The sequence below is a fragment of the Populus euphratica genome, unplaced genomic scaffold (genome assembly GCF_000495115.2).
Source record: "Populus euphratica unplaced genomic scaffold, PopEup_1.0 scaffold46.1, whole genome shotgun sequence".
NCBI classification, from domain to species: domain Eukaryota; kingdom Viridiplantae; phylum Streptophyta; class Magnoliopsida; order Malpighiales; family Salicaceae; genus Populus; species Populus euphratica.
In genome coordinates this window covers 3157362-3175226 of record NW_011499852.1, presented here as the reverse complement: position 1 = coordinate 3175226, position 17865 = coordinate 3157362, and the positions used below count along the sequence as shown (strand labels likewise).

Here is a 17865-nt window from a genome sequence, read left to right as displayed (position 1 = left end):
AGGGAAACTAAAAATTTCAAAATATGATGACGAATCACCTACCTTCTGCTCGAGATGACCCAGCCCCTCCTGTCTAATAATAATCTCTGGACATATCTCCTAAATCAATCAAGTATCATTATATCATTAGTTCATCAATATTTTTCTTATGTGTTGAAACACAAAGCATGCAATATTTGTATTTGTAATTTGTTCTAATAAAAATTCATTCTCAAATATAACATCATTATTTTACATACAACCTCATATTTAACTCAAGTTACTTCTTTTCTTACTATATGTTCATAATTCCTCCATCAAATAATCCTTTTATTAATTATACCCTCACATAATATTATTTATTTTATCTAAATATATGTAAGAACTATATTCAAACACAATCTAGATGTCTTGTCTTCATATTTTCTTTTAACTAGTTTATTTCTCTTTTAATTTGAATTTACTTGTTAGTTTTCTATTTTTATTTTTTTTTGCTCAACTTAAATGCTATTTCTTCATTTAGTCTTTCTTACATTTTCAAATATTATGATTAAAAATGGTTTTTTCTAAACATTAACATCAAAACTTATTCTCCCACTTTTTTCTTCATTTGGCCGAATGTGATGTTTCTTTTTCTCCCTCAAATTTTTCTTTATTTACTTATTTTTTCAACTTGCTTTTATTCTATTTCACTTTAATTTCATCATTTTTCCTTCCCCTCCTAATTCCCAACCCTAAGTTCAAAAATCAAGGATTTAAGGGAAACTAAGGTAAGAAATTACTTCCTAACTTAATCAAGTAAGTATAAGAAAACATCTAAATCAAACATTAAATCCAAACTTCTCATGCTTATCAATTGGTTTTCTTCCAATTTCTCTTATCTCTCAAAGTTAGCTGAATTTCCCTTCTCAATTCCTGTTTTCTTCACATGATTTAATGTTTTATAAGTTGAACTTGCAAGTTTATAAAGTTATTCCCTCAATCTTCTTATTGTTTTTCCTTACTTTTCTCTCTTTTTCTCACGTTATTTTATGTTCTTTCTTTCATATTTTTATTTCTGCTTAGTCAGCAATTAATAAAAGTGAAGGAGAGCTTATTTGTTTTCTTTTTAATGGAAAATAACCATTTTACCTTTAATGAGTATTTTTATCTCTATTTGACGGTCCTTATTTTTTTTGCTAGTACCACCAAATTCCGTTCATCTTAAAATTTTAACCAGACTTTATTTAATATATTTTAAGATTTTTTTTATAAATTTTCAGCTTAATCCAATGGCCGGATTGAAAATTACTTCTAATAACATAAAACTAGTTAAATTATAATTTTTTGTCAAATTTATAAATTTCTCTAAAATTTATAAAATTTTAACCAAAGCTAAGACATTATATTAGAAGGCTTCACATAAAATTTTAGAATTTTTTGATAACCCAATCGAGAGTTATAATTTTTTTTGTTCTATATTAAATTAGTCAATTTATGATTTTTCGTCCAAAGGTTTTATAGCATACATCAAATATTTTTTAAAAATTTTATGGTAGACAAATAGATAGTTTGCTGTATTTTGCAAAACTGTAATATGGGTTGATTTTCTTGAAATGTAAAAAATTGATATTTAAATGCTATAGGTGTATTTTAAAAAAGAAAAAAAATTAACTAGAGAACTGAAAAAAATAACAATAATTAATTCTCAAGAATCAAATCAATGAAAGATAAAATCAAAAAGAAAAATCAATGAAAAAAAGTATATATATAAAAAAGCAAATCCATATGATGAAATTGAAAAAAAAAATCAAGATTATGGATCCAATGATAAAATTAAAAATAAACTAAAATTTGATAAAAAGACTAAAATTAAAAATCAAAAATCAAAATATTAAGGATGAAAATCTCAAATATCATTACATATTGAAATGAAAGGCAAAATTAAACATTTCTAAGCCAATAAATTCACAACAGAATCCAAAACAAAAAATAAAAATAAAGTGAGTGAATATCAAATTTGAGAAAAAATTAAAAAAATTACAATCAAAATACACCATTTGATGCTTAAAATGCTAAATCTGATAGGTTGATTCATGATCTCAAGGATCTGGAGCTTAAGTCAGCATAGCACATGTTTCAAAAGTAATTGAAATAAAGCATAAGTAATTGAAATAAAGCATGAAAGATATTTGATGCTTATATTTAATTCAAAAAGAAAAATCCTCATAAAAAAATAAATTGAACAAGACTTGAAGAAAGCTCCATGTAACTTTTTTTTTTCAAAACAAATGAAAAATTTCATAGAAAGTGAGAAAAAGTAAGAAAACATATAAGGATGAAACAAAAAAAAAAAGCTATAAAAAAAGGGGTAACCAAGTAAGTCTAAGTAAACTTTTTAAACTAAGGTTAATGTTTTAAAGCCGCAAACTATTAAATTCCGAACCTAAACTTAACTAAGAAGGCCAATATAAAACAAGTTTGAGATAAATTAATTTAATTACAAAAAAAATCTATTTAAAATAGCAAGATTTAACAAAGAGTTGAAAAACCAAGGTAATATCAGACCAAATTAATATTGAAGAATAAAATAAATTAATTGAATCAAATTAAAAAAATTCCTTCTAAAAGAGGTAGTTATTGCAAAAAAAAAAACTTAAGGCAACTCGTGTCATTCTAAAAAAATCCTATAAAAAACAATAAAATACATTGGATGATTAAAAAAAACCCTAAGTCAGCCTAGTTTAACTTCAATAATATGCAACCCGTGATATAAGATAGAGATAACCTCACAAAAAGAAAAACAAAAAAAAATACAAAACTTAAGATCCAATAAGTTAATGTCAAGTGATAAAAATAAAATAAAAATTAAAAGGATTTACAAAAAATCAAACTTAAACATGGTTAAACATTGAAACTTGTTGATCGGGTCATGATTGTAGAAGAAAAATACAGAAAAATAACAAAGCTAAATTCTCAATCATAGAAAAATAAAAAAATAAAAAACAATGAGAACTAAATCCCGCTAAAAAAATAATTGAAAGAAAATAATTAGAAATTAAATTGAAAAATAAAATAAATGAAGAAAATGTTAAAAAAAGAGCAATAAAAAAATAAGGACCAAATAAAATAAAATAAAATTATAAAAGACAAAATAAAAAAACAATAATGTAAAGGGTAAAAAATAACAATCCAAATAATAAGAACCAAATTGAATAAAAAAATAAATTAAAATAAAATACAAAGAGATGAAATTAAAATTAAAAAAAACTTTAAGAAGCACTAAAATAAAAACAAATAGAGATAAAAAGAATGACAATCAATTTTAAAATAAATACAAATTGAAAGACACAATTGAATTTTTAAAGGTCTAACATGAACACTAAGATATATAAGAGAGAGAGAAAATAAAAGCATAAAAAACTTTTATTATCATCAAGCCATCGTGAACCAGATCAAATTCACCACTCCAATAATTACACTATCACCTGACACGTTGGATGAAACAATGATCGATAGATTGTGACCATTAAAAACACCTCATATACCTCTAGTCTGGTATAAGGGATGATGACACATGTTAGGTTTTTATATTGATTTATTAATATTTAAATATTTTAAATTACTAAAACTCCCTTATCTTAATATTACAAAAAAAAATAAAAAATGCAACAAAGATGAAAATGCCATTCCAAGCCAAGGTTAAATTGTTTTTTAAGTCAAAGGTTAGACATCTCATTTAATTATACAAAAAATATGTACAAACAAAGTTAAATTGTTTTTTAATTTGAGTTAACTCGTCAAACTCACGGTTCAAATTATATAATTAAAATAATTTCATAGAAAATAAATAAATAAAATTACAAAACCTAATTTTTAATTAATCCAATGTTAAAAAATAAAGTTGAAAAATAAAATCTAACAAAAAAATAAAAAAAATACCCAATCAAGTTATACATTAACTTCATAAAAATCAAATAACAAATTGTGAAACTTCATTTCTAATATTTTTAAACATTGAAATTAAGAAAAAAACTAAAATAATAAGATTAAAATAACTTTATACAAAACAAATCAAGAAACATTATAAAGGGTTATTTTTAAAATAATATAATATTAAAGAAAGTAAAACAAATTGAATAAAAAAAATATATTGTTAAAAGATAAAATTAAAAAGAAAAAAATCTAAATAATAAAAAACACTATTTCATGAGTGTGGTAATCCTTTCATTTGTTAATTAATATTAATAATTATTAATATATAAGTTTTGTGTTTTTCCATTTAAGCACGGCTGAATAATAAAATAATCCCAGTATTTTTCTATTTATTAACACCGATTCGTGAATGTCGTCACCCCACCCCCGCACCCCTCTCGTGATGTCTCTCTCGACATGGACTTGATAATTAAAAAAAAAAAAAGAGAGAAAAAACCAAACACATCTTCACTTCGCCCTGTCTCTCTCTAAGCCAACAAATCGCACCCCTCTCTTTCTCTCTAGGGTTTCGAACCCGAAAAGGATTTCAAGCAGAAACGTACGCATACAACTCCCGCTCCATAATTCTAGGGTTTTGACCGGCGGAGACCACACCTAGTTAACCTGCACTGTCTAGTCCTTTAGACCCTGATTTATCCTCTATTTCTTGATAATGGTGAGGTTCTGAACTCTTCTTCACTTCTCGTGTTCTACAAATCCTTTCCACTCTCTGATTTTATTATTTAGGGTGCAATCAGTTTGGTTTAGGAAAAAAAATTATAATTAATCAAAAGGAGTTAGGTACTTTTTTTTATTAGATTTTAGGTCAACCTCAAAACTTGATACTTAGTTTAATTGGTGACTTAATATGTTAATTTGGTTTTGCAACAGTAGGTGCTGCTGTTATAAGAAGAGAATTTGATATTTTTCATGCTGGTAAATGTTGAATGGTTGTTACCATGGATTTAAATGTGTCGCCGGTACCTGAAGGCGACGAAGATAATTCTGAAGGGTACGTAGAAGAATACAGTGCTGCTGGTGAACGGTCAGAGTCTGCTGTCGAAACTGCCCGCAGGGTATTTCTAAATTCTATTCTTGCTTTCTGTTTCCAGTACTTTGCATTAGAAGAATCGACTTTTGTTCCAAATTATGGCGTTACTTAGGTGAATGATAATAATCAGGAAAGATTTTACCAGAGCTTTGCTATTCTGGAAGAATGAAATATTTTGCTGTGATGTTTGTATCTGTTTGTTTTACATGACGGCTCCTTTTATGACTCCTAAGCGGTTTGGTTATATGTAAAGAATCATTCAGTAATCTGAACTGTCATTCCAACCTTGTGGCTGCTATATTTTATCAGGAAACAGGATTTGAAGTTGCCGTTGCTGCATGGAACTTTGGCATTGGGCCCCAATTTGTTATATTATAGCAACTGGATTAAGTATATTGATTGAATGTCGAGATCATTTTAAGATTTTATGAAGTTATAATTCATATTTTTGTTGTTTTCTCTGGCAAATACTGGGAATGGGTTTGTGCCGTAGGATGTATTTCTTTTCTGCTTCAGTTGTTGGAAGTCGTTAACAGTTGCAGGAACTTGAGGATGTGGATCTTATAATGTAATCAATTTATCACTTTTTCCTGGTTAATACACAAATGCAATTATGCAAGCACAGTAGGAACAAAGGTGTGGAAATTTAGCTTCATTATGGATATAATGGCTGTTTAATCTTAAAGCTTGGCAGATGGAGAGAAGAGTGTAAAGCTAGTAAACTTAACAATTAAAGACTTGTTTGTGATCATTGAGTCCCAAAGGAAAATAATGACTATTCTGTAGCTATAGAGTGCACACAAAACTTCCCTTCAACTAACATGTTGTCATTAATATCTTTAGTGCTGTGAAATGGGATGCCTTGAAGTTTTTGAATACTGAAGCGTAGGCACTCTCTATTTGATTGGGGTTAAATGTTTTGAGTACCAACATATTTTGTGGACTTGTGTGTAAGATAACAGTCTGTTTCCCTCCCTTGCTCATTCCCACATCTGGGTTCTCTTTTTTCCTTTTATGTTTTTTTGATGATTAATATAATGGCATTGGGGCATTTGTTTGTCTTCCATTTATATGCATGGTTGTTGATCTTATGTTCATCTTGAACAGGAACGTGAAGAAAGACGTAAGCGTTTGAGAAATGAATACTCGGATGACAGACCTGTAAATGTGTCTCGGCAACCAGTGCACGATCAATTCTTTCCATCAAAACACTATAAATCATATGATAAAAGCAAACTTCCTCCTGGTAAGTTTCTTGTCTTATTGCTCTATGCAGAAATGGTTTATGTGGCTTGCATTATGATGGTTTTAAATGGTGTTTACAGAAACCATTGTTCTATGGAATTAGTTATCTATTAGAGGTGTATGATACTGCCTCACTACATTTCTGAATATCAATCTATTGTTGGACTGTTTGATGGTTAAATTCGTAACCTGGTGGATCTGGCTTGCTACTGAAAATGAAAAAAGGGCTATGAAACAATTGTCATTTTTCTTTTGATATTTATAAGCAGTGGGGTATTTGTGGGTACCTTTAGGCCACCACAACTATTCCTCCATTGTTTGGGATTGGCCGCAGGATGGGAGTCTCGGAGAGCTTAATCATTAGCTCTTCACCAATTTTGATGTCCAAAATGTTTAGCAAGAAGGTGGTTTACATGCAACATTTGTAAGATTGCTCTTTAGGTACATGGTTGTTTAGGATCTTAGATGTTAGGCATATTATTTACTTAGGAGTTTGGCTTTATTTCCTATCACAGTAGTATTGATTCAAGAATTCATTTTTTTCCTATTCAGTATTGGTTGCTTAGATTTTCCTCTTCAGGTATTCTTATTTCTATTTGGTTTAGTTTTGGCATCCATATAAGAGCACATCCTATGTTTAAACGGAACTTATTTAGTGATTGACAATTAGCTGTTGACTATTGAAAGAACTTGACATTTTCTTCCTGCTGCTCTGTTTCACTTGCATTTCTTTCCATATCTCCTCTCTTACCTTCTATTCCCATCCTACATTACCAAGGTAATGACAGGACTGTGCTGTGCTTTTTTTTTTTTATTACTACTACAGACATTGATTTCTCAAAACCTGAAATTAATGAATTAAGTGTACTGGAGATGATTATGCTTATGAGCTATTCCCTGTAAGTCAGTCATAGTTTTGTCTTATATTACTGGTGATTCCCTTGGCTGAGGACCCTTTGTCAATAAAACATATTTTTAGCCACAAATATTAGAAAACTAGTTGTCATCTTGTATTGTTGATACTAGTGAATGGTTCTGCTGATGGGTATTTGGCGTGGTAGTATTCCTCATTGAAAAGCTGCAGTAGGAGAGGATTGGATATTGTCTTTGTTAGCTTAAGAACTCAGAAGGGGGGGAAGAGAATAAAAAGATATTATTGAATTGGTCTCTGAGCTGTGGTCTTCTTCCTTTATCCTTTTAACCCTTCACCATATCTCTAAGCATTTGATTAGTCTATGTTTCTGCAGTTTTTCCTATGCTTTCCTTAGTTTAAGGACACTGTTTGTTTCATCTTAGGTGTCATTACTTTCATTCAATAATTTGCTATCCATAACTGCAGGCTGGTTGGACTGTCCTGCATTTGGCCAGGAGATAAATTGTATCGTTCCTTCTAAGGTTCCACTCGGTGAAGCCTACAATGACTGCATTCCTCCTGGTAAAAGATACTCCTTTAAACAAGTCATTCATCAACAAAGAGTTTTAGGAAGGAAAGTAAGTACTTTGAACTTCAAAGTCATTTTTACCTCCTTTGCTTCCTAGTAAATCTCTTCTACTATCAGTGGGAAAACTAGTCATGACCACACAATTAATTTCTCAATAACCTGGCATTTTCTGAATCATCTGTATCATCTATCTATAGAGCCAAATTAGAGGAAATGTTCCACAATTTAGCAGGGTTATGTTGCTGCACAATTAAGGTTGCCGATATTTGTAATTTGCTACCATAAGGAGTAATTAAGTATACATTCTTCTCTGCAGGAAAAAATAATATTATCTTGAATAATTCTAAGTTTATCCACTGATTTTTCAGCTTGGTCTGGTGATTGATTTGACAAATACTACTCGCTACTATTCAACAGCAGATTTGAAGAAAGAAGGTATCAAGCATGTCAAGGTGAATCGGCAATGACAATATTAATTTTCTTCAGTCTCTAATTTTATTGTAGAGCTGCTCACCTGATTATCAATGTCTTTTCTTTTATTTTCCAGATATATTGCAAGGGGCGTGATGCTGTACCAGAGAATACAGCTGTAAATACCTTTGTTTATGAGGTATGCTTCTTTTACAATACCTTCTCAGGTTTTTTCATGTTTTTTCCTCCCCCGGACCTTCTTGTAGCATATATGTTCTTTTCCCAAATTTTGTGTGCTGCACAGGCCATTAGCTTGGTTTCATGGTAGTTTGTGAGCTTTTATGTCTCTTTTATGCTATTAAGTTATAACTGTTTTGAACCTCTAGTTGTAGTAAACAATGCCAGGATAGAGCATCATATATGAACCAAGAAGCTCACATGTGAGTGCAAGTTTGCTTGTGAACATGCCATGTGCATGTGTGCGCTTGCATGCCTATGCCTCATATGTCCATGTGTGCATATGTTGCAAGCAATGGTTGATTGTGATTCTTTCTTGTCACCAAGTCAAACCATCACCCTTTCCCTCCCTTCCCAACCAAACAGAATCAACAATACCCCAGTGAACTGGGGTATTTAGTGATCCATGTGAAGGCAGCATATCCTTATCTCAGGAACCATTCATACCTAAACACACAATGTTGAATGAGTGTAATATTGTACTCAACAGGCCTGCATGTACATCATTTTTTCAGGTCATGCAATTCCTCTTGCGTCAGAAACATACAAAGAAGTATATTCTTGTTCATTGTACACATGGGCATAATCGTACAGGATATATGATAGCTCATTATTTAATGCGTTCACAACCAATGTCTGTCACTCAGGTAAGTTTCCAACGTCTCCTTTCACATGTATCTCAGTTGGTTTTATTCTACAAGTCATTGTTTTGAAATTTCTTTTGCTAATTGCGCAGGCAATAGAAATTTTTGCTGAAGCACGTCCTCCAGGAATATACAAGCCAGATTATATTGATGCCTTGTACTCATTCTATCATGAAAGAAAGCCAAAAACGGTTGTTTGCCCACCAACTCCAGAGTGGAAGAGGTCTTCTGAATTTGATCTCAATGGTGAGGCAGTGCCTGATGATGATGATGATGATGGAGGTTCAGCTACTAGCGTGCATGTATGCAAATTCTTTGATGTAACATCTAGTTGTCATATTTTTTTGTGGTGGCATGATATAAACTGGTGTTGTTGTGGAGAGTTGCTGTGTGTGTATGTTGCTGTTTCTACCTGAGAACTGATTTTGGAACTATTGACTTCAGCATTAGGAGAACTATTATTATTTAGGCCACAAAGAAAAATGCACATAGTGATAGATGTATTGTTGGTAATTGCTCAATTGTACTTGACTGCATGTCAGTTTCAAACTCTCATTTGGAGTTGGTAACAAGTCAGGGAAAAAAGGGGGCCTTAGTTATAGTGACTCTGAGTATCTTAATATGTGAAATTGACTCCAAAGCTTCTTTGTGCTGTGGAATTTCTTTGCTTTGCTTGAGTTTTACTAGCATTTTAGAGTTAAATGACATGTCTTAGGTTTCAACTTGCATGGGGATCTTTTTCTTTACTTCATGTGTTTTAAGGGAGGATAGCTTTTATGCCTGCCCGAAGGACTCTTGAATCTAGTGAACATTTTAAAATTTGGTGCTTTTATATTTAGAAGGTTCTAGTATGATGGTTTTTTTTTTTTTACATCAATAACATAATGGGTGCCTGATGATAGGCGAGTACATGTTATTCTTTATCGCCTGATTAAAGTTAAGAAATGGCAATGGTACATGTCATTGAACTATTTCCCATAATTTTTCCATGTGGTTTTTTGTATGTTCTGGATCTATATAGTAAGGATGATAAAAAAATTTTAAGAGAGTTCTTTTTTGTTCAATTTTTTTTTTTTGTAAGAAAGCTCAGTTATTCCATTTAGGAAGTTGTGAAGTGGATGTTCTTGCTCTATACTACATGCTAGCAAGAAAATGTTTGGAGGTTGCAGGCATTAGAAACTGATGCTGAGTTTAGGTTGAAAGCTTTGTTGTTAATTATTTTTAGTTTTCTGTTGGTGTTATTCTTCCTTTATAAGTCAAACATAAATGTTTCCAGCTGTAAAATGTAATCTAGATAATTTTTGAAATGAAATATGTGGTGGTAGTTTATTGCTATAATAAATTGATAGGGGATTCATGTCTCTTTCCTTTTCTTTTGCTTCATGAATTCAGAAGTAATGCCTCTCATTTAGCTTAAATTTCCGTAGAAAATTGCAGTGCCTGTGTATTTAGATTTTGCGCATGCGATTTGTCATTTCAGGGCAATCATGAGATGGCTGTCATAATGACAAACGACGATGTTCTGGGGGATGAAATTCCTAATGACCAGCTGGATGCACTGCGGCAGTTTTGCTACCAAGCACTCAAGTTAAATGTAATATTTCCTTGCCTCTGTTCAAGCTTTGTTGTATGCTGCTGCTTGTTTATTTGTGATATCTTAGATTTGGTGTGGCACCCATGTTGTTTTACTCCTCCAGTTACATGTATGCACAAATATATTGTCTTGATCATGTCGTCCTAGAATTAATACGACCTTTTGTTTTTCCATTTCTTTCTTTGTTCCAAACCATTCTTTAAATTCAAACTCTTTGTTCTTTTTTCTTGATTGAGTTTCTTTATTCAATATTGAATTTATTTCACAGTTACAAATGAAACATAAGGGCTTTAACTTGAATCCCTATCCAGATTCTCAGTAATAGGTGTGCGGATTAGATATATCTTCACATATAACTATCCTAACATTACATTTATGCATTCCTTTCTTTCTTTAACGTAAGCCAACCATTTGTATCTTGGATTCAGTCAGATTTTAAAAACATTTTTAGAAACATCTATAAAGGAAAGCTGACTTATAACGATTACATGTATTACATATACCTAGTTTGATCCCACTTCTAAAGAAACCATTTTCCCCTGGATCTCATTTTTTGTAAACCTTATCTTTTTATATATATAAAAAAAAATTAGCATTATCCCACATGGATACAATCAGTCAAAATGGGTGAATTCCTTAGTCAGAATTATTGCATAGAAATATAAGTCTTTGGATCTTCTAAGTTAATGTAATTTATTCTTTATCAATATTTTCTTTTGGTCATCTTTGAATTGAATAAAATCTGACTGAAATGGGATTCACTCTATTTTAGTTTTCTTTGTTTCACATCCTGCACTTCCTAGGTTTTATGTACAAATGCCATTAATTGTTTTTTTATGTTCACATAAAGAAGGTTCAAAATTTGATTGTGGAATGTGTCCAGATCACAAGTGAAAAAATATATTGTTCATAGCTTTTTAATTGTTAGAATCCTGAACTTGAAATGTCTTCATTCAGACTCTAGTTTGTAGTGACTTTTTTCTTAAATTTCAGGGAAGAGGAAATTCACAATTCCCAGGATCACACCCTGTTTCTCTCAGCAGGTTAAACTGCATTTTCTTCAATCATTGTTATTTTGTGTTGTTTGTTATGCTTTGGTATATGTATTACGTGGAGGTGCTTCAGTTTGTTAAGGTAGGATCTCTACGACTTGGAATAAAGGTGCCTCAAATTGCTAGCTCTTAAGCTATAATTTAGTGTGCGCGTGCGCCCTAATATCTATGCCTATGGTGTAGGTTAAAAACTTGAAACCATCAAATATGATAATTTTCCATGGTAGCTATAAATCTTATAGTAATGAAGAAGCGAAGCTAGAATGTTGTTGAGCAATGGAAGTCCTGGCATTAAGATCAACAACTGAATAGGTTGCTGTCAGTTGTATGTACTACAGCAAGAATAATATTTAGGGGAAATAGATAATGAACGATCATCTATTATTGCTTTCATCATAACTATCATAACTCGGTTCACTTCATATATATATATATATATATATATATTGTTTGCTTCCACTTTGTAGTGGCTTGAATATGTATCTATCATGGTGGAAAAATTTCTAAAGATACTGATGCTATATGATACGTGACCTTTTCGAACTGCAAAAGTGGGCCATGTAGACCTTTCCATGTGCTTAACTCAAAATGGCTGTTTATGTTGTTGTTGCGACAAGGAGATTTGTGTTTTTTTTTCGCTTTACCATGAATGCAGTGAAGCCTGAATTTTACAACAGGCTGATAATGAATTCAACAAATTTTTTTTATCTTTTTTGCGCTTTTCAAATTAGGAATTAATAGACATGGTTTTGTTCATGGGTCATTATAGTTTATTCCAATTCAGCTACAGTGCTCCTGAGCATATGGGCTGTTTAATCAATTTTCATCTCAGTATCGCTTCATAAGAATGGGATTTCAATTTTGTGGCATGCAGGGACAACTTACAGCTGTTAAGGCAGCGTTATTATTATGCAACATGGAAGGCTGATGGAACAAGATACATGATGTTAATTACAGTGGATGGGTGCTTTTTGATAGATAGGAATTTTAAATTCCGAAGGGTACAGATGAGATTTCCTTGTAGATACACCAATGAAGTATGTAACGTTGCATTTCTTCTTCTAGGATGGTTTCTTGCTTCAAGACTCATCATTATATTTGGCATCTTGTTCGGATGATTTTTGACATGACTTCTTGTGTCATTTTTTGTTAAGGGTCCAGCTGATAAGATGCACCACTTTACATTACTTGATGGGGAGATGATTATTGATACTATGCCGGACTCACAGAAGCAGGAGAGAAGATACCTTATCTATGATATGATGGCAGTCAACCAAGTGTCTGTCATAGAGGTTAGATTTACAATGATATTTATGGAAGTTAACATTATTTCTGCAGACAAAGTGATTTATTGTTTTGTTTTCATTCTTCCCTAAAGCAATGCACCATCACAGGCTTTTTGTGAGAGCTATTTATTTATGTGGTTTAAGTCAAGTGCTGGGAGCAATATTTGGTCATCTAACGAGGGCTAAAATCAATCCTTGATCTAGTGGTGAACTACATGAAAAAAGGTGTAATTTGTGGGGGCAGTGGGCAGTGTGGGCTAATCTCCCCACTTCGGATCTGCCCCTGGTGGTACAACCCTGATTGATATTGTGCAATCATGAAGTGCATTCATGTGCCATTGGCAGAAATGCTTAATTATTTATACCTTTCTGTGGCAACCTTTTGTCAGTATATTCTTGAACATCATCCCCATCTTTGGCTTACTTTTGGGGATGCACTGATATTTTTAGATCCAGTATGGTATAAGGATATAAGTTTACTTGCCTGAAATTTAGGGATGATTTGAAGGGGAGAGGATTTTTCAATGTGTATTTAAACATTAAAATCAGCACTAAGCAGGGCTACATGAGGCTTTTCTTCAAAGCTGGCTGATGGAAATAGTTTTCACCCTGTTGCAGCTTTGTAATAAGCTTCATTTTGTTTGGAATGGCTTAAAAAAATAAATGCAGACTATTTTTATCCTATCTAGACTAATTGGGTCGGATCTCTCAAGTGCTGATGCTAATCATTTGCTACAAGTGTAACAAGTGAAAGAGATGTGGTTGAGGATTCTTTCAGATTTCTTCAGTGATAGGAAGCAGGTTCATTAACTATGTGGGCCCCAATATGAGCTACCAAACAACACGAAGAATAACTGGGAATGTGGAGAAAGCTGTTTGTATGCCAGTCCTTTGATAACTTTTTTTAATTGATCAGCAGATGTTTAGCAATTAATTTTGTTTGCCAGGAGTAAAAAGGAGCAAATCATACTTGAATGGCCTTTTCTGTTTTTATTTGGAATGATCTCTTCTGAATTATGTTTTACTGATTTTCAGCTATATATTTTGGAGCATTTTGAGTAATTAGAATCATACATTTAGATGAATATGCTGTGCCTGTTTCAGGAACACAAACCACAGTATACTGTATACCATCATTCTAATTAAATGCTTTTCCCCTAATGTTCTTCATTTGATCTACTAATTATGAGCTTCATTGATCCAAAATTTCTGCAGCGGCCCTTTCATGAACGATGGAAGATGCTTGAAAAAGAAGTGATTGAGCCCCGAAATTCTGAACGCCAAAATATTTACCAGAGTCGAAATCCAAATTATAGATATGACCTGGAACCCTTCAGGGTATGAGAAGAAAATTTATTGAATTTGCAATAGATGATGCTTTTCCTCTTTTATATTATTACCTAATGATGTTTTTTTGATTTGTTTACCAGGTGAGAAGAAAGGATTTCTGGCTGCTTTCTACTGTTACCAAGGTCCTAAAGGAATTTATTCCAAGGCTTTCACATGATGCAGACGGTCTTATTTTTCAGGTGATTAGGATTGCTTGTGTACTTTTTGCACAACCCATCCACTGGAGATTTTCGTTCTAAAATATTTTTAGAATTTTTATCCAGTATTGAAGCTTGTGGTCAATGATCTAACAAATATCATGTACAATCACCACCTGAAAATTATGTACATTACACCTCTAACATATCATACAGGGAAAGACTTGTCATATGCTTTTATAGTGTAATTATTCTGGTGTGAACAAGAGATTACTCATGATATTATGTGCCAGGGTTGGGATGATCCCTATGTTACTCGCACTCATGAAGGCCTTCTAAAGTGGAAATATCCTGAAATGAACTCGGTTGACTTTCTATTTGAGGTGTGTCAACCTCACCACCAACCTAGCTGTTTATCTTTGATGTTTTGGTGCTTTTCCATCTTCATCCCTTTGCCTTATTGACTGGGATTCTCATTTAATGTTTTCATCCTGATGTGACAATACATGTTGCAGGTTGATGATGATGATCGTCAGTTGCTTTATCTGCATGAGCGAGGGAAAAAGAAACTGATGGAAGGCCACCGAGTTTCCTTCAAAGGTTGGTGTGATTTTTCATGCCTCCAAACTTTCTTTTGATGTCATGTGTTTCATTCTACTATCAAAAATCATGAATATATGCAACCCTTGCATTAATACTGAAAAAATTGGGATTTCAATTGATATCCTATTTGTGATGTTGCTAATCATATACTTGGTCTTGTGTTTTTGGATAGTGGTAGTTTGCCATTCAGATTGGTAGCTGCTGTATCTCTTGTTAATGCAAGCAATTTGTATTGGTATCCATTGCTTTGAGCTGAAATCCATTTTTCACATATTCTTGTATCTCTTCCTCTGGGCATGTTCCTGGCTCGCTATCTGTTTCTACTTTTTCTTTTTTTCTTTTTTCTTGGGTTTTTTTACTGGCTTTCCATTTTTTGTTTTCATTCTTGATTTCAAGACTTAAAAACCTGCAGATGCTCCAGATCCCTCTTCATACTCTGGGAAGATAGTTGAGTGTTCTTGGGATTCAGAGGAACGTGTGTGGGTCTGTATGCGGATCAGGACTGATAAATCAACTCCAAATGATTTCAATACCTACAAGAAGGTCTGTTCTATCACCTTTATATGAGATCATATCTGCATGTATATATCAATTCTTATTTATTTATGTCTCATGTATTTGCCATGCTTTAACCTATATGCTAATATCATATCAATTTCACACTGATGCATTTGATGAATTCCTCAAGTGGACTAAATGAAGCTTCTTTCTGATGCACAACATAGGTGATGCGAAGCATCAATGACAATATAACAGAGGATGTGTTGTTGAATGAGATTTATGAGATCATTTGCCTGCCCATGTATGCTGATAGGATCAGGATTGAGAGTAAAGCTCAGCAGCATGCAAATGCAGCACGGCGCAAGTGATGGACAGAATGGTGAGTAGGCACTATGCTTAAAGTTGCTAGCAGAAGTAGAAGAACCCAATACTGGACCTTCGATGCTTGCTTGCTCTAGGTCGTTGCTGGTTGTACTTGGTTGAGGTTGGGTATGTACTGGAGCTTCTCGACTAGAGGGTCACTGTGATGTTATGTAATTAGCTGTAGCTCTATTGGTAACCACCTAGTGGGTGCTGTGCTGGTGAGTTACAAGATGCACTTGGTGCACTAGAATAGTTTTCAGCATCAGACCCAAATTATGTCTGTCATAGTTGCCCAGATCATGAGAATTAGGATAATAGGATCTCCGTGTATATTCTTCTGTTTTTTTCTTTTTATGTAGTGATTAATAAGTTTTTAAAAGGTAGTCATTTTTTATTAGTAGAAACAAGTTCCCGGACATGGTTTTCACCTCTTCTCTTGATGTGAATATGTTTTGGAATGTGGCGATGGTCCTCTCACTTGTGCTATTTACCCCTTCATTTTGCTCTTTCCCAGCCTGAATGGTTGTTTTGGAATGTGGCGATGGTTCTCTCACTTTGTGTTTTTGGTAGGGCAGCTGATGTCGCTGTGCCAAAACAAGACATGACGAGCAGCTGCTACTCATGACACTACCATATTGGGTCGTGAGGAAGATGGGCGGTCTTTCTGCCTCCCTCTCATCCCCGACTGCATGCCTTCATTCGAACCACAAATTTGGTGGGGCCATTCAGGTGATCAATGTTGGGAGCAGGATTCGGGAGATCTTTTTCTTGGACGCCGTGATTGGGAGGGCAAACAAAAGATTGGTTAGACAAGAGAGCAGGATATATAGGAAATCAGAAGTCGAACCACCATATACATGTTCTAGTTAGAGAAGAGGGGTGAAAAGAAGGGATGATGTTAGAATTGAAAATTTAAGAGAAAAATCGCTAAAATTAACGTTTTTTTAAATATTTTATTTTCAGTTGACACATTAACCGATTAAAGTAAGTCGGATTAAAAAAGGAATTGCTTGAATGGGAAGACGCATGGATTATCATCACCCTTTTTCGGCTATATGTTGTACGCTCACATGGCCAATTGAGATGTGTCTTGTATGCAGGGTTGTCTACTCCAATTGGGGGCTGATTCATAAAGAGTTTGGATTACTGTGTTATTGATCAATTTAATAACAATAATTTCAACATAAAACCTAACTTCGGTTAAATTTTAGATTCGATCTAATCAGGATGGATTTAACAACTATGGTTATATGCCACTTTGTTCGTCCCAGAATATTTCAAGTGATGAAATTTTCATAAACAAGAAATTTCCTTTAATTTTGTTAGAGATATACAAACCAAAATGATTGTAAAGTTGCAATTAAGGTTAAAAATATTTTTTTAACACGACATAAAACATACAATATAAACTTGAATTGGAAGCTCGAATTGTAAAATCGTAAAATCACAAGTAAAAAATTCTTACTAAAAATCATAAAATCACAAATAAAATATTTTAACTAAATTGTAAGATCCAGTCAAGTAGTAAATAATAATATAACACAATTAAAATAAAAGTCAAATAAACAATACAAATGTCTAAACACCTTAAAATACATAATTCAAATAAAAATTCGTACATGTCCATTGAATTTCATTCCCTTCATCATTATCTTCATCTTTTCTAATATACTGAAAAGCCTTTCTTTTCTTCACATATGCTTCTTGATTTTTCACTAAAACATTCAAAATCATCTTCTTTACATCTTTTGGTATTTGCTGGCATGGCTCAACATCCTTTTGAGTGCAAGCCAAATGATGTGTCCACTGATAATTTTCTGACAATACTTGCATTGAACTCCTTTTGAATTCTTATTAACATCTATATCATATTGCCATCCAACATCAAGTCTATTGCCACTGGTAATTTTTTTAGATGTCATGTATCCTATAGTTCAAGAATCAATATATACAATTAAGCATCAATAAAAATAATAGATAGAATAAGAACACATAGAAATAAAGACATACACAGAG

The 17865-nt window shown here is 32.6% G+C and overlaps 1 protein-coding gene across 2 annotated transcripts; it reads left to right on the top strand.

Moving 5' to 3' along the window:
* The first annotated feature begins 4325 nt into the window (after positions 1–4325).
* On the top strand, positions 4326–16335 carry LOC105121971 (mRNA capping enzyme family protein). 2 transcript variants are annotated; one of them, XM_011020861.1, is made up of 18 exons: positions 4326–4609; positions 4828–5009; positions 6092–6230; positions 7569–7720; positions 8040–8123; positions 8219–8281; positions 8835–8966; positions 9056–9265; positions 10444–10557; positions 11551–11600; positions 12484–12646; positions 12764–12901; positions 14111–14233; positions 14326–14424; positions 14676–14765; positions 14898–14982; positions 15398–15528; positions 15711–16335. In XM_011020861.1, the coding sequence occupies exons 2-18, from the start codon at positions 4881–4883 to the stop codon at positions 15852–15854; spliced, it is 2046 nt and encodes a 681-aa protein (XP_011019163.1). In that variant the 5' UTR covers positions 4326–4609; positions 4828–4880; the 3' UTR covers positions 15855–16335. The 2 variants fall into 2 exon arrangements, with proteins under 2 accessions (XP_011019163.1, XP_011019162.1); XM_011020860.1 differs by having other exon boundaries at positions 4825–5009.
* The last annotated feature ends 1530 nt before the right edge of the window (positions 16336–17865 follow it).

What these genes read in the sequence shown, in the direction of transcription:
- LOC105121971 (XM_011020861.1), top strand. Translation starts at nt 4,881, where the DNA reads ATGGTTGTTACCATGGATTTAAATGTGTCGCCGGTACCTGAAGGCGAC. An exon ending in TAAAAGCAAACTTCCTCCTG is followed by an intron (nt 6,231 to 7,568) that starts GTAAGTTTCTTG and finishes CCATAACTGCAG; the next exon opens with GCTGGTTGGACTGTCCTGCA. An exon ending in CAGACGGTCTTATTTTTCAG is followed by an intron (nt 14,425 to 14,675) that starts GTGATTAGGATT and finishes ATTATGTGCCAG; the next exon opens with GGTTGGGATGATCCCTATGT.